Genomic DNA, 17,770 nt, shown 5'->3' with positions numbered 1-17,770 from the left:
ATTTTTTTTTTTTTTTAAGATTTTATTTATTTGTCAGAGAGAAAGAGCACAAGCAGGGGAAGTGGCAGGCAGAGGGAGAGGGAGAAGCAGGCTCCCTACTGAGCAAGGAACTCAGGGTCCCAGGACCCTGGGATCATGACCTGAGCTGAAGGCAGATGCTTAAGCGAATGACAACCACCCAGGTGTCCCAGATGGTTGCTGTATTTTAAAATTTTTATTTATTTTATTTAATGTCTAAGTTTTATGTTTATTTTGAGGCATTTCTCATTGAATACATATTCATTTTCTCTCAATTAAATGGATTAAGGCTTATAAATATTGAAAATAAAATTCGATCATATTGACATGCTGTGTTATGTCCTGCTTTTCATTTAAGAGTATTTCATGGACATCTTTCTTTCCATAAATGGATATCTGTAATATACTTTTTAATTTTAACTCTTAATTTTGAGATAGTTTTAGATTTTCAAAAAGTTGCAAAATTAGTACAAAGAATTCCTGTTTACCCTTCCCTTAGCTTCTTCTAATGTTAACATCCTACATAACATAGTACACTGATCTAAACCAGAAGATTAACATTCATACAATACTAATAACTAATCTGTTATTAGAATTTTATCAGTTGTACCACTAATGTCCTTTTTATGGTCCATGATTCAGTCCACAGTCCCACATTGCATTCAGTTATTATGTATCCTTAGTCTCTTCCCATCTGGGACACTTCCTCAGACTTAATATTTTTATTTTTTTTCTTTCTTTCTTCCTTCCTTCCTTCCTTCCTCCTTCCTTCCAGAGAGTGTGCGCGTGCGAGTGTGCGCACACACACACACACATATACACACACCTGAGTGAGCAGGGAGGGGGAGGAGGGACAGAGAATCTCAAGCAGACTTCCCACTGAGCACAGAGCCGGCTTGGAGCTCCATCCCACGACCCTGAGATCATAACCTGAGCCAAAATCAAGAGTCAGACTCTCAACCCACTGAGCCACCCAGGCGCCCCTTAATATTTTTAAAGAGCACTGGCCTGTTATTTTGTCTCTTGATTTGGGTTTGCCTAGTGTTTTCTCATGATTAGATTGAAGTTATGCTTTTTTGGCAAGGATACCACATTTTTGGCATGAGGACCACAGAAGTGTTTTTGTCTCCATCTCAGTGAATCATTTCAGGAGGTACTTGATGTTGATAATGTGAACTGTTCAACATATTGCTGGGTGATGTTAACTTTGGTCACACGATTAAGGTAGTGAGTGCCAAGTTTGTCCACATAAAATTATTTTTCCCCTTGCAAATATGGTTTCTCATCATATTTTTATTCTCTGATTTTAGTATCCCTTGACAGTCTTGTCTTTCACCATTATTACTGTGGGGTCTGCCAAGTGGTGATTTTCTATTTCCATCTTTTCTTCTACATTTGGTACTTACAGATCTCTGTGAAGAAGAAGAGCTTTCTTTTCTCTTCCACTTATTTATTTATTTATTCAATTATTTATACCACAGTATGATTTTTAACTATAAAGTGTTTCTGTCTATATATCTATACATACACATATACATATCATAAATCATTTAGGTAAATATTAATGGACACTGGGATTATTTTTTTAGTACTCCTAGCACCATAATGAACATACAGTTATTTCCCTAGGATAAATTGCTGTAAGAACAATCACATAGAAAAGCAGGCTCCTGCTGGAAGTGTCAGAAGGCACATACTTAAAAAGTACGTATTTCCCTGTAGAAAAGTTAATACACATGCCACTCAAACAACACATGAAAGTGACTGCCCATTTCCCTACACTAGGGACAGCATTTCTCACCAGCTTCTGATTTGTTGTCATATTATTTTGGGGAATGGGGCAAAATATATATAAAGGAAACATTTTTTATTTTATTTTATTTTATTTTATTTTTTAAAGATTTTATTTATTTATTTGAGAGAGAATGAGAGAGAGCACATGAGAGGGGGAGAGTCAGAGGGAGAAGCAGGCTCCCCGCCCAACAGGGAGCTGGATGCGGGACTCAATCCAGGGACTCCAGGATCATGACCTGAGCCGAAGGCAGTCACTTAACCAACTGAGCCACCCAGGCGCCCTATTTTATTTTATTTTTTTTAAAGATTTTATTTATTTGAGAGAGAAAGAATGAGACAGAGAGAGAGCATGAGAGGGGGAGGGTCAGAGGGAAAAGCAGACTCCCTGCTGAGCAGGGAGCCTGATGTGGGACTCGATCCCAGGACTCCAGGATCATGACCTGAGCTGAAGGCTGTCGCTTAACCAACTGAGCCACCCAGGCACCCTAAAGGAAACACTTTTTTTTTTTTTTAAAGATTTTATTTATTTATTTGAGAGAGAGAATGAGAGAGAGCAAGCACATGAGAGGGGGGAGGGTCAGAGGGAGAAGCAGACTCCCTGCCGAGCAGGGAGCCCGATGCGGGACTCGATCCAGGGACTCCAGGATCATGACCTGAGCCGAAGGCAGTCGCTTAACCAACTGAGCCACCCAGGCGCCCAAGGAAACACTTTTTAGAGTGGGTGGAAATCACAAGGAAATCAGAGAAAGCTCATAGTCTAACATAAAACTTTTTCCTGAGAGCTGCCCCACAGTGGAAAGGGATGCTCTGTATGGAAAAAAAGTTCTGCATCATCTGAAGTATTCAAATCAAGATTTAAAGCCACTTGCTGGGAATGAGGTAAAGGGGGTTGGACAAACTGTGAGGCCCTTCTTGTTTTGGGGAGTATCTAATGCTTTGGTCTCTGGCCATCTGCACATGTCTCTGAAGTAAGTGAACTTGGATGTCTTACTTTTCAGTGGTTGAAGGCCTCTCACTGTTGGACTTGGGAGTGTCTCCGTATTCTGGAGCAGTATTTCATGAAGTAAGTGTTCTTGTTTTTTTTTTTCTGAGTACTAAGAGTAGTTTATAGTCACAAATGCCAAAGCCTAACCTCTGTTTTGTACAAACATTTGAAAAGATCTATTTTCGAAAATCATGTTTAGAAACAGACCTTTTTTAGATGTCCTCTGCATAAGAAGGAGGTTTCACAATTGCAGTGGAAATGATCCAGATTAAGATTGTAATTTGGGGAAGCAGATGAGACTTCTGTGGAAGTTACCATTTTTATTGGCAAATAAATTATAAACAGTTCCCAGTCCACAAATAAGTTGTATGTTAATTGTCATGTAATTAGTTCTTTGGGACATGCTTTCCCATGAAAACTATGTCAGCAATGCTGGTTTCTTAGAAAGCCCACAGAAGCCTGTTTAACCCGTAACATTAGTTCTTAAAATAGTAAAATCCTTCTTAGGTCACTATCATCTCTTGCTTGGGTTCCTGCAACAGCTTCCTGACAAGTGTTTCTCCATCAGTCTTGCTCCTTTACTCTTTATTCTGCAGCCAGAGTCATCTTTCTGCAATGTGAGTCTGATATTGTTAGTGTCCTGCTTAGTACCTTTGCTCACCACTGAACTCAGGGTAAAACCCAAACACCCTAGGGGGCATACAAAACTGTGTGGGCCCTGCTTACATGAACCACATTTCTTTCCACTCTCCCCTCCCCATTATTGTTCGTTATATCGTTTTAAAGTAGAAGTCTTCTATTTGAATTCTTAACCCCTCATTTTTACAGTTGTCTCCCTCATACCTACTTTGAGAACAATTTTTTCTTTCTTCTTTCTTTCTTCCTTCCTTTCTTTCTTTTTCTATCTAGTTTTTTTTTAAAGCATTCAGCTTGGTTCTCATGGAGATAACAATTGGCTTTTGCATTCATATTTCATTAGTTTTGTATTACTATCTGATTGAACCACAATAATAAGAACTGCAAGCAGGAACAGGGATATTTTAAGACTCTTAATAAGCACACAAATCAGTTATTGGGAACAGATGTGTGTGGGCATATAAAAGCATAGCCCACTAGCCATGAGGGCTCAGTGTGCAATAGTCTTTGGGCAGTATGTTTTCTAGACAGAACAGGAAGAGAGAGTTCTGAGAGAGTTCTCACATACTTTCATTATGCTCCAACTCTATATTCTCTCTTACCTATGTGTTTTTGCTCATTTTGTTGTCTCTTTATGGAGGGCTGTTTTTCCCCTCTTTTTGTGGTTGGCTATGCTATGCTATGCTATTTATTTATTTATTTATTAAAGATTTTATTTATTTATTTGACAGAAGCACAGCAAGAGAAGGAACACAAGTGGAGGGAGTGGGAGAGGGAGAAGCAGGCTTCCCGCAGAGCAGGGAGCCCGATGTAGGGCCCGATCCCAGGACCGTGGGCTCATGACCTGAGCGGAAGGCAGACGCTTAACGGCTGAGCCGCAGTTATTAAAGCCCCTGGCTATGCTATTTAAATATTAGTTTAGATTTTACCTCCTTCTAGAAGCCATTCCTCATTATGTTAGACCAGTTAGATGTTCTTCCTGAACATCTTTCAAAGCATCTTGTGCTTATACTTTTAACGGCTCATACTGTACTCTTGAAATTGCCTCTGTACTTGTTTTACTTATTATATATTCCTCAGAACAAGTACTGGTACCTTTTCTTTCTTTTTTTTTTTTTAAGATTTTATTTATTTGAGAGAGAGAGAATGAGAGAGAGAGAACACACGAGAGGGGATAGGGTCAGAGGGCAAAGCAGACTCCCTGCCGAGCAGGGAGCCCGATGCGGGACTCGATCCAGGGACTCCAGGATCATGACCTGAGCCGAAGGCAGTCGCTTAACCAACTGAGCCACCCAGGCACCCGTACTGGTACCTTTTCATTAAGTATTTCTAGTGCCTAGCTCTATATCCACATATGAATTCCACTCCCTCCCTTCCTTCTCTCTTTTAATAAAGATTTGTTAAGTACATACCAAATGCCAGCTACCCTGCTAGGTGCTAGGGATACAAAACAAGACATAGTCCTTGGTCTCATGGTACTTATTTCTGAGAGCAACAAACACTAAGTTAGTAAAAAGGAAACAGATTTCAAAACAAAGAATATTACCGGGGTAAAGATGGCTATTTCATAATGATAAAGGGGCCAATTCATCAAGAGAACATAACAGTGCTAATGTTTATGCACCCAATAACAGAGTTTCAAAATACATAAAGACTGACAGAACTACAAGGAGAAGTAGACAAATCCACAATTATAGTCAGATTTCAATATCCCTCTCTCAAGGATTGACACGACAGGCAGACAGAAAATCAACAAGGATGTAGAAGCCTTGAATAGGATGTCAACCAACTTGACCTCATTGATATTTATTTATAGAACATTCTATCCAACAGCAAAACACATAATCTTTTCAAGTGTATATCTGTAAGAGAGACCATATTCTGGGTCATAAAACAAGGCCCAATAAATTTAGAAGGATTGAAGTGATACAAAGTATATTCTCTGACCACAATGGAATTAAATAAAAAAATTAATACCAGAAAGATGTCTGGAAAATCCCCAAATATTTGGAAACTAACTAACATGCTCCTTAATAACCCATGGATCGAAGAAGAAATCAGAAGGGAAATTAGGAAGTATATTGAACTGAAAGAAAATGAAAACACAACCTATCAAAATATGTGGGATATTACTAAGCAGTGATTGGGGGAAATACATAGTGCTAAATGCCTATATTGGAAAAGAAGAAAAGTCTCAAATTGATGACCCCTGTTTCTACCTTACGAAACTAGAAAAAGAAGAAATTTACTTCAAAGTAAACAGAATAAAAGAAATAAGATCTGAGTGGGAACAAACAGAAAATAGAAAAACAATAGTGAAAAACACTGAAACACAGTTGGTTCTTTTGTATATGTGCTGCCGAAGCGAGCACGTCACAGTTGGTTCTTTTGGATGAACAGTAAAATTGATAAACATTTGGGAATGGGGATATATTCAGTATCTTGGTTGATGGTTTCATGGGTATATACATAGGTCAAAACTTATCGAATTGTGTACTTTAAATATGTGAAGTTTGTTTTATACTAATTCTACTTCCATAAAGCTAAAGTTAAGAAAAAGTGGGATTTCAGTTAAATGATAAGCAAATACATGTAGAAAAATAAAGCTGGGTAAAGGGATAAAGAGTGATGGTCATGTATGTGTCAGTATTTTAGATGGTGTGTTCCAGGAAGGCACTCCAAGGAAGTGAAATTTGAATAATCAATTTAAATGAAGCTAGCAAGCCAGATATGATGGCCCTGATTTGGGAATGTGGTTGGCATTTGTGAGTTGGATCAATTCTGCATTAGTGTTGCTAAGGCAGAATGAGCAAATAGGAAAATATTAAAGACAAGTTGTGAGAAGTTAGGAGTCAGATTATGTAGCACTTTTTACAGACATGGTTAAGAGTTCAGATTATCTATCTATCTACTGTCTATCATCTATCTATCTGTTTTTAGTATAATTATTATTATTTTTTTAAGATTTTATTTATTTATTTATTTGACAGAGAGAGACACAGAGAGGGAACACAAGCAGGGAGAGCGGGAGAGGGAGAAGCAGGCTTCCTGCTGAGCAGGGAGCCCGATGTGGGGCTTGATCCCAGGATTCTGGGATCACGACCTGAGCTGAAGGCAGATGCTTAACGACTGAGCCACCCAGGCACCCCAGTATATTTATTTTTAATGTCTAGAATTTATGAGGCCGAGAGCTTCCTCCCAGACTCAAGTATATAAAATCTCAGTTGGCTGGTGAGGCCAGTTGGGATACTTCTTGTCTAATTTGGTTTCTAGGAAGACTGCATTCAAGTCCTCAGTGGTCATTTGATCAAATGGAATTATGTTCTTCATCTTCTCCAGCTCTCTTGTATTCCTCAGTCCTGGTGAGAGACAAAAACTCAGCACAACTTTTCACATCTTCTTTTTTCTTCAGCATCCTGGCACAGGAACCTTCAGGGCATTAAACTTCTCAAAGTCATTTGCCAAGCCAGCCTTTACCACATTGGCCTTGTGTTAAGTCCAATTGATAGCAGGTGGATTCTTAGGTAGAGTAGCTAGCTTGGTGGTAAGGGTCTCAATTCCAGGACTTTAGGGAGTTAGTGGTCTTTTGATCTCAGGGTATGATCTCCCAAAGGACTACTTGGTAAATGCCTTTGTTTTATTTTATTTATTTATTTAAGATTTTAAGTAATCTCTGCTTCCAACGTGGGGCTTGAACTCACAACCCTGAGATCAAGAGTTGCAGGTTCTACCAACTGAGCCAGCCCTGGTGCCCCTAAATGCCTGTTAGAGCAAGTTTTTGCTCAGCCATTTTGAGATCCTTCACCAGCCCTGGTGGCCCACAGTAACAAGTGGATTTTGTTTTTACTATGCTGAGAAAATGGAGACTTCCTAGATTAGGTTATAAAAGACCCTGTGGCTTACATCTTAGACTTTGTCTTTCTTGAAAAGACAGAGAATAGACAACCTTTATGAGGAGTTTGGCTCTAAAGGAGGGCAGGGAAATGGTATAGTAGCTAAAGGCAGATGTATAGTAACATTTTATTTTTTCTTGTTTTTTTTAAAAGATGATATTTATTTGAGAGAGCACATAGGAGTGGTAGGGGGAGGGGCAGAGGGAGAGAGAGAAGCATTTATTTTGGATGAACAGTAAAATTGATAAACATTTGGGAATGAGGATATATTCAGACTCTCCACCGAGCAGGGCTCAATCCCAGGACTGGAGATCAATGACCTGAGCTGAAGGCAGATGCCCAACCAACTGAGTCACCTAGGTGTCCTGTAAAGACGTTTTATTTTTATTTTTATTTTTTAAGATTTCACTTATTTATTTGTCAGAGAGAGAGAGTGCAGCAGGCAGAGGGAGATGCAGGCTCCCTGCTGAGCAAGGAGCTCGATGCAGGACTCGATCCCAGGACCCTGGGATCATGACCTGAGCTGAAGGCAGATGCTTAACCGACTGAGCCACTCAGGCGTCCCTGTAAAGACATTTTAAATATGAAAATCTGTTCTATATTTATCACAGCATTGTTTATAATAGCCACAATATGGAAGCAACCCAAGTGTCCAGTGATAGATGAATGCATGTGTGCACACCCACATCCACCCTCCCCCCCCACACACAGTAGAATATTCTTCAGCCATAAAAAAGAATGAGATCTTGGCATTTGAAGCAACAATATGGATGGACCTAGAGGGCATTGTGCTAAGTGAAGTAAGTCAGAGAAAGACAATTACCATACGATTTCACTTATATGTGGAATCTAAAAAAACAAAGCAGGGGGTGCCTAGGTTGCTCGGTTGGTTAAGCGTCTGACTCTTGATCTCAGGTTGTGGGTTCAAGCCCTGCATTGGGCTCCATGGTGGGTGTGGAGCCTACTTAAAACAAACAAACAAATAAAACAAGTGAATAAGCAAACAAAAAGCAGAAACAGACCCATAAATACAGAGAACAAACTGATGGTTACCAGAGTGGAAGGGGATGGGGAGATGGGCAAAATGGGTGAAGGGGAGAGGGAGATACAGGCTTTCAGTTAGGGAATAAAAGGGAATAAAAGGTACAGCACAGGGAATATAGTCACTGGTATTGTAATAGCATTGTATGGTGACAGATGATAGCCACGCTTGGGGGGAGCATAACGTAATGTATAAACTTGTTGAATCACTATGTTGTACACCTGAAACTAATATAACACTGTGTGTCAATTATACTTCAATGAAAAAAAACATGTGGGGGCGCCTGGCTGGCTCAGTCAGTAGAGCATGCAACTCTTATCTCAGGGCTATGAGTTTAAGCCCCACGTCGGGCGTAGAGCCTACTTAAAAAACAGAAAGGAAGAAAAAAACAGAAAGAAAATAAAATAAGATAAAAACAGAGAGGGAAGCAAGCCATAAGGGACTCTTAAAAGTAGGAAACAAACTGAAGGTTGCTGGAGGGGTGGTGGGTGGGGAGATTGGGTAACTGGATAATGGGCATTAAGGAGAGCACTTGATGTAATGAGCACTGCATGTTATATGCAACTCATGAATCACTAAATTATACCCCCAAAACTAATAATACACTATAGGTTAGCTAAATTGATTTAAATAAAAAGTTTTTAAAAAGAACATGTAAAATCTCTTAAAACTTAATAAGATAAAAGAATAAAATAGCAAAAAAATGAGACTGCATTTGCTGATGGGAATAATCCTGTGGATAGAGAAGTTGAAGATGTAAGAAAGAGGATAATTGAATGAGCAGTGTCTTTAGGGAGGCAAGAAGAAATGGGCTACAGTTCACAAGGGGAGAATTTGACTTCAGATAAGAAGAAAGGAAACTCATCCATTGTTAACAGGAGATAGAGAATATAGGTATAGATACAGGAAGTTGGTCAATGGGGTAGTGGGAAAATAAGGTGGTTCTCATTTAATTGCTTGTTTTCTCAGTGAAGTAAGAAATGAGGTTGTCAGATGAAAGTGAGAAGTGGGTAGGAAAGTTGGAGGACAGGGGAAGATGTGAAATAGTCCCTTCAGAAAGAATATGTCAAACGGATGAATAGAAGAGCTATATCTAGCCATTTAACCATTATGTAAAATGCTTCTATGAGAAAATGCATTCTTCGCTACAATGAGGGAGTCTAGAACACATTCTTACTCCTCACCAGTGTGTGTGTGTGTGTGTGTGTGTGTCTGTAAGTGTAAGTAAAGGGGGATAATGGTAGGAGGTAGTAATTTCCAGCTACAAGAAGCCATGTTAACTTTCTATACTTATGTAAGACAACCCCTTTAGGACTGAACACTTGCTTCCCCCAAACATGGTGGGGGTGACCTCAGAGTTAGACTCCCTTGCTCCTTTCCTGCATATGGGTTAATTTTTTTTTTTTTAAGATTTTATTTATTTTTCTGACAGAGAGAGACACAGCGAGAGAGGGAACACAAGCAGGGGGAGTGGGAGACGGAGAAGCAGACTCCCTGCCGAGCAGGGAGCCCGACGTGGGGCTTGATCCCAGGACCCTGGGATCACGACCTGAGCTGAAGGCAGACACTCAACGAACGACTGAGCCACCCAGGCGCCCCTTGCATATGGGTTAATTTGCTTTTAAGCTCAGTGTTCATAAATCCAGAGCAATCTATATTTCAAGACAGTTTCTTTAAGAAATAAAGAAATAAAATTATGTCAAGCCAAGTGAAAAGAAGACTTTGGAAGGGGAAGTGCATCATTGCTTTGCATTTTTTTTTTTAATCTTCAGCAGATTTTATTATCTAGTTCTTAGGGAAATGTAAGAGTGGAGAAGAAAAATCTGCACAGGAGAGAAAAAGAGGATCTGGCAACCACGTTAGATTTCATGACTACCTTCAACAGACGTTTCTGTTTTCTGTGGTTGGCCAATTACTGATTGTAAAATTGTGAGTTCATTCATATTTGCCCTGCCCTGACTGGGAATAGTCACCCACATGGAAATGTAGCATGAAGACAAATTATATTCACTGTATACTTGTCTATACTAATACGATACACAAACTAACTACTGTGTCCATGTTAGCTCATTATGGAAACCAGCCCATTTGCTGATAGGCTTTTTGAGAACTATTTGTTCTGTCATTTCTGAGACCTACTTAGGGCCATTCTTAACTATCTAAAGCATCAAAATACTTTGAAAGCAAGCCATTGGTAATATAAGTATCAAGTTACTACTTCTTACTGACAAAGATAAGTGAAAAAAAAGAATCCATTAGTAGATAGTTGTAAAAAGTTTAATTCTTTTAGAACTTTGAAAGGCAAAGTTGATGCCCTTGTTTTCTTTTGAAAATAGGAGGTAAAAAGTTGATCTCAGGTAGCTAACATATTGAGGTTTACTGTATATATGTTAGGCACTGTGCTAAGCGCTTCATGCCCATTATCATTTACTCCTCCCAAGAACCTTGTGAAATAGGTCACTTTTTTTTTTTTTAAGATTTTATTTATTTATTTGACAGAGTGAGAGAGAGAAAGAGCACAAGCAGGGGGAGTGGCAGGCAGAGGGAGAGGGAGAAGCAGGCTCTTCCTAGGACCCTGGGATCACAACCTGAGCCGAAGGCAGATAGAAGCTTAACCGACTGAGCCACCCAGGCACCCCAGTAGGTCACTATTTTTATTTTATAGCTGAGGACTCTAAGGTTTAGAGAGAAAAGGTACACAGGTGGAACCTGGGGGTTTTTTTTGTTTTTTGTTTTTTTTTAAGATTTTGTTTGTTTATTTGACACAGAGAGACACAGTGAGAGAGGGAACACAAGCAGAGGGAGTGGGAGAGGAAGAAGCAGTCTTCCCACGGAGCAGGGAGCCCAATGCGGGGCTCGATCCCAGGACCTGGGGATCATGACCTGAGCCGAAGGCAGATGTTTAACGACTGAGCCACCCAGGCGCCCCGGAACCTGGTTTTAAACCTGAGTTTGACCCCAAAGCCTTGTTCTTTCTACCACACCAGCTTGCTGTCCTTAAAAAGCCTGTTAGTGACCTTTGCAATATTATAGGACACATTTTTGCATGGGGTTGGGAGTTGGGAAGAGATCCTCCTTAGTCATCAGCAGGGGTTCACTAAAACCAAGTCATGCACTATCCTTCTGGTTCTGGTGGATTGGTGAACTTGCTTATAGTAGCGGACCAACCCTCCTGCCAAGGACGACTAGGAAAGGAGGATGAATAGGAAAAAAACATCTGTTTGATGGTGTTGGAAAATATCAAGATAGCCAGGATTGAGGGATTGAGATCCCAGAGAGGAAGGTACAAAATGTGAGACTGACGGTCTAAGCTGCTTTCTCCTTAATGCATTTATCAGTTTGTAAGTGGCACAGGCTGAGAGCAGAGAAAGAGAACAGAAATTGACTGTTAAGAGGCTAAGGAGCTGGGCGCCTGGGTGGCTCAGTTGGTTAAGCGACTGCCTTCGGCTCAGGTCATGATCCCGGAGTCCCTGGATCGAGTCCCGCATCGGGCTCCCTGCTCGGCGGGGGGTCTGCTTCTCCCTCTGATCCTCTTCCCTCTCGTGCTGTCTCTCATTCTCTCTCTCTCAAATAAATAAATAAAATCTTTAAAAAAAAAAAAAAAGAGGCTAAGGAGCTAAGCAGAGCTATTGGCAGTCTCACAGTGCTAGAGAAATACAAATTCAAGTGCATGGCCAACCAAGGTGGCAGGGCTCTGGTAAAGGTCTTGGCTTCCAGTTGGGTCCTCTGAAGGACTACACTGAAGGAAGGAATAAGGGTAGACCACATAGAGACTAGTCTTACAAAAAACTAAATTCTTTTTTTTTTTTTTTAAAGATTTTATTTATTTATTTGAGAGAGAGAATGAGAGAGAGAGAGCATGAGGGGGGAGGGTCAGAGGGAGAAGCAGACTCCCCGCCAAGCAGGGAGCCCGATGCGGGACTCGATCCCGGGACTCCAGGATCATGACCTGAGCCGAAGGCAGTCGCCCAACCAACTGAGCCACCCAGGCGCCCACAAAAAACTAAATTCTAATTAGATTAAGGTGATGCAATTCTATTCTAATTGCTTGCCAGAAGTTTAAAGAAATCCTTTCTGAAAAAAGAAAAGTCCTTTCTGGAAGAAAATACCTCATGCAGAACCTCTACAATTTTCCCTGTACAGTGTCCATCATTCATTCAAAAGTTACCAAGCATAATAAAAGACAGGAAAAAACAGGCACTAAAGATTCACAGGTAATTCAGATATTGGAGTTATCAAACTTGGACTCTAAGATAATAGTGGTCAGTGATTAATATGCACAAAAAATAAGTGACAAGGTAGAGATTTTCTCCAGGGAACTAGAATATATATAATAATGAATCAAATGGAAATTCTAGAACTGGAAAACCTAACAGCAAATTAAGAATGCAGTAGGAAATTCAACAGCAGATTAAACAAAGCTAAAGAGAGGATTTATGATCTGGAAGATAGGTCTATAGAAAATACCTAGACTAAAGTTTGGAGAGAAAAGGATAGAAAACAGAAAAGAAAAAAAAAAGAGGCCTATGAGATATAGTAAAGAGGTTTTTTTTTTTTTTTTTTAAGATTTTTTATTTATTTATTTGAGAGAGAGAGAGAATGAGAGACAGAGAGCATGAGAGGGAGGAAGGTCAGAGGGAGAAGCAGACTCCCCGCTGAGCAGGGAGCCCGATGCGGGACTCGATCCCGGGACTCCAGGATCATGACCTGAGCCGAAGGCAGTCGCTTAACCAACTGAGCCACCCAGGTGCCCCTAAAGAGGTTTAACATACATATAAATGGAGTTCCAGAATGGGAGAAGAGACAAAATGAGGCAGGAACAATATTTGAAGAGATTAGTAACTGAATTTTTTTTTTTCAAAATTTATGAAATATTTCAATTCAAGAAGCTCTATAAACCCAAGCAGGATAAATTCAAAGAAAAACATACATTTTAATAAAACTGCTCAAAATCAAAGACAGATTACAAACAGACAAAGGGGTTATTATCTCTCAGAGATGAAGGTAAAGACATTTCCAAGCAAATAAAAATTGATAAAATTTGTTGCCAGCATTTAAAAAATTATAAAAAGGCAGGATTGTGGTTCTCAACAGCATCATGGAATACAGGAAGGAATAAGTAACAGTGAAAAAGGTAGATATGTGGGTAAATTAAGTAAACATTGACTGTATAAAACAATAATAATGCTTTATGGGTTTAAAATACATGTAGAATTGGGGTGCCTGGGTGGCTCAGTCGTTAGGCGTCTACCTTCGGCTCGGGTCATGATCCCAGGGTCCTGGGATCGAGCCCCGCATCGGGCTCTCTGCTCGGCGGGGAGCCTGCTCCTCCCTCTCCCACTCCCCCTGCTTGTGTTCCCTCTCTCGCTGTGTCTCTCTCTGTCAAATAAATAAATAAAATCTTTAAAAAACAAAACAAAACATGTAGAATTAAAGCTGTAGCACCAAAAACAGAAAAAGTTGGGAGTAGCTATATTCAAAGGTCCTTATATTATCTAAAAGTAGTAAAAGTAGGGGCACCTGGGTGGCTCTGCCTTTGGCTCAGGTCATGATCCCAGAGTCCTGGGATCGAACCCCGCATCGGGCTCCCTGCTCAGCAGGAAACCTCCTTCTCCCTCTCCCACTTTCCCTGATTGTGTTTCCTCTCTCACTGTGTCTCTCTCTGTCAAATAAATAAAATCTTTTAAAAAAAAGTAATTTATATTATATGCTAATTAAAGTCAAAGACCTATTCCATAATTTGTAGGTTAATCACTGAAAGAATAGTAGCTAAGTGTATGACCAACAAACTGGTAGAGGAGAAAATGGAATAATAAAAAATGCAGAAGCAAGCAAGAAAGAGAAAATGGGACAAATGGAAAATAGAATAGTAAGATGGTAAACTTAAACACAAATACATCATTAATTACAATAAATGTAAATAGACTAAAAAGCCAACTAAAAGGTAACAGTTGTCAGATTAGGTTAAAGAAAAGTAGGGGTGCCTGAACGGCTTAGTCGGTTAAACATCTGCCTTAGACTCAGATCATGATCCCGGGGTCCTGGGATCGAGCCCCGCATGGGGCTCCCCTGCTCAGCAGGGAGCCTGCTTCTCCCTCTCCTGCTCCCTCTGCTTGTGCTCTGTCTCTCTCTGTCAAATAAATAAATAAAATCTTTAAAAACAAAGAAGAAAAGTAATTATATGTTGCTTTTAAGAAACATATCTTACATATGAGGACACAGAAAAAAGTAGAACCTAAAAATATAGGAAAAGATATAGCGAGCAAACATTAACACAAAGAAGCTGATGTAGCTATGCTGACATCAGAAAAAGAAGACTTTAAGGCAAGAAACTGTGAAAGAAATTGAATCTGTAATTAAAATCTTCTCTTAAAGAAAATCCATGCCAAGATGACTTCACAGTGAGCAGATTTTCCCAAATATTTGAGGAGGTAATAACATTAATGATATAAAACATCTCAGAGGACAAAAAGCGGGAAAACATTTCCCAATTTATTGTATGATTTCAGTAATCTTGGTCCACTGTGGAGTTCCCCTTGGCTATTCTGTATGGCTTAGAACTAGATTTTACCTCATACCTTTAATATGCTTACAGTTCCTCAACAGATATTTAGCACATGTCATATTTTGTTCTCTTTACTCAGTTCAGCAGATATACCCCATGGCAAAAATGATTCAGTGACACTAAATTATTCTCCCTCATATGTACGCTGGCCAACTAGCATAGAACAGTATTCCAGAAAAGAGAGATTTTTGCTGAAAGAATAGCTTCTTCCCCATTCCCTACACTGCGAACTGGTAACAGTAAGATTTAAGTTAATTTGTCTGTTTGCTTGTTTTTCTCCTACAGACTCCATTAATAATATACCTCTTTCATTTCCTGATTGACTATGCTGAATTGGTATTTATGGTAAGTAACCTTCCACATAAAGTCAATATGTGTATATCTTTAGAGTCTTTTATCTTTTTTTTTTTTAAGATTTTATTTGTCAGAGAGAGAGACAGAGCACAAGCAGGGGAGAGGCAGAGGCAGAGGGAGAAGCAGGCTCCCTGCTGAGCAAGGAGCCCGATGTGGGACTCGATCCCAGGACCCCGGGACCATGACTTGAGCCGAAGGCAGCCGCTTAACTGACTGAGCCACCCAGGCGTCCCTAGAGTCTTTTTTTTTTTTTTTTTTTTTTTAAAGATTTTATTTATTTATTTATTTGAGACAGAGAGAATGAGAGAGAGAGAGCACATGAGAGGGGGGAGGGTCAGAGGGAGAAGCAGGCTCCCTGCCAAGCAGGGAGCCCGATGCGGGACTCGATCCAGGGACTCCAGGATCATGACCTGAGCCAAAGGCAGTCGCTTAACCAACTGAGCCACCCAGGCGCCCTAGAGTCTTTTATCTTAAGAAAAATATCTTTTAGGAGCTTAGGAGTCTCTGAGAGTATAAAAGCAAAAACCTATCCTTAATTTGAATTCAAGGAACTCTGATAGTATTATGGAAGTACAGGGAGTAGTCTCTGACAGTTGACCAGTTCCAATTCCTTGTACTTGGTTTCTGGACTATGTAGTCTCAAACTTTGTAGCACTAAGATTCTATGATTGGTTTTAATTGTGGTGCCAGTGTAGAGGGCATCCTGAATTTCCTAAGCATTCTGCCAAGAGATTCCATGCAGTGGACATAGGCCTGATGAGACTCTCTCAGGAGCAATAACCTTCAAAGTTGAGTTGACAGGGTAGTTTTGAGAGAGAGTAATGTGATACACTTGCCTAGTGTAGGGTTGAAAATCTGGGTCAAGTAGGAGGCCCGCTGAAGTCTTCCTTAATCATTATAATGGCTGCTGTTTACTGAGGACTTACTTCATGCTAGGCACTTGACGTACATCAGGCCTGCAAAGCACTGGGTGTTATTCCTGTTTTACAGAAAACCTAAGTGACTTGCAATTAAAGAACAGATGTGGTACACCAGGCTAACAAGCCTTGGTGGGTGCCAGTCCTCAGGGTTTTCTAGTCAAATCTCCCTGAAAGGCTTTATCTTTGGATGGTCAAAGTGAGAGTTGAGGTTCTGCCTGAGTTCATTACCAAATAGTCCACTATCATCCAAAAGCTGTAGGTCCTGGCAGCATTCCATCCCTCCTACACTAGTATTTCTCTTTCTCTTGACAGATAACTGATGCACTCACTGCTATTGCCCTGTATTTTGCAATCCAGGACTTCAATAAAGTTGTGGTAAGTAGTCAGTGGGTGGAGTTTTGGGGAGTCTTCTGGTCTCTGTTACTACAAAGAATCAAAGGTCATGTACTTAAGGATCCAACTGTTTAAAAATACTAAGTAGGAGTGAAGCTACTGGCCTGTTAAGCCAGCCCTGGAATGGTCAAACCTGAACCAAAGACAGCTTTACTAATAGATACAGAAAGGTCAGTTTCATCTGTGTAGCTTAATATCCATTCACTTGTGCAAGTTCAGACTTTCTGGAGCAGAGCTGAACTACAATAATATTAATGAGGACCCTTAAAAATCTTCTTTTCATGAATACAGCTTTTAACTGACTGTGTTATGCCTATCTGAGGTAAAATTGGATTCCCAATGTAGTTTCTGTTACCCTGCAGAGAGCAATCTTACTTGGAAAATTTGGCATGTAGTAAATGCCTGTAGAAAGTATTGATGTAAACTTTAGTCTTAATCCCTATGTGATGGCCAAGGGGAATGGTATATTGTGACCATTTTCGTTTTCCTGGGTTCTGAGAGAGTTAACAGATTAACCATATGCACTATCCATGTAGTTATTTTAAAAATTGGCTGCAGTCCTCCTTGATTGGTTGGGAGCCACTGAGAAGATTTAGACCGGAGTGAGAGAAGGCTGCATCTCTTTGGTGTTGTCTGTTTATCGTTCATTTTCACTTCTGTTGCCAAGTAATGGAACCAGAAGTAGCAGTCTGCCTTTCTGTGGCACTGGTCATTAGTAACAAAGCTGGTAAATTCTAGAATTATGGACCTCAAAGAGACTTACAAGATACTTAGATTGGGAATTTTTAACTTGGGGTCCGTTTATAGGCTTAATAGGCCTATAAAACCCTTGAAGTAGGGTCACCTGGCTGGCTTAGTCGGTAGAGCTTGTGACTGTTCATCTGAGGGTTGTGAGTTCAAGCCCCGCAGTGGGTGTAGAAATTAGTTTAAAAAAAAAAGAACTACATTTTAGAGACTTATCACTAAGACCCAGTGAGTGTACATCTTAAACCAGTGGAGCATTTGGGTCAACATAGATAAACCTAAGGGCATTATGCTAACTGAAGTCAGACAAAGACCAATACCGTATGATCTTACTTACACGTGGAATCTTAAAAAGTCAACCTGGGGGGTGCCTGGGTGGCACAGTTAGTTAAATGTCTGGCTCCTAGTTTCCATTCAGGTCCTGAT

General features: G+C 40.1%; 1 protein-coding gene across 4 annotated transcripts in view; it reads left to right on the top strand.

The window, feature by feature from the left end:
* Positions 1-17,770, top strand: part of PIGU (phosphatidylinositol glycan anchor biosynthesis class U) — an 89,439-nt gene that overhangs the window by 8,430 nt on the left and 63,239 nt on the right. For 3 of the 4 annotated variants that reach the window (XM_044919109.1, XM_044919110.1, XM_021689025.1), the window contains exons 2-4: positions 2,811-2,875; positions 15,219-15,278; positions 16,520-16,582. In XM_044919109.1, coding sequence (XP_044775044.1) covers positions 2,811-2,875; positions 15,219-15,278; positions 16,520-16,582 — 188 coding nt within the window. The remainder of the gene's footprint in view (positions 1-2,810; positions 2,876-15,218; positions 15,279-16,519; positions 16,583-17,770) is intronic. The other variant, XM_021689026.2, reaches the window with a different exon arrangement.

This window comes from Neomonachus schauinslandi, chromosome 10 (genome assembly GCF_002201575.2).
Source record: "Neomonachus schauinslandi chromosome 10, ASM220157v2, whole genome shotgun sequence".
NCBI classification, from domain to species: Eukaryota; Metazoa; Chordata; class Mammalia; order Carnivora; family Phocidae; genus Neomonachus; species Neomonachus schauinslandi.
This window is presented reverse-complemented; position numbering and strand designations above follow the sequence as displayed.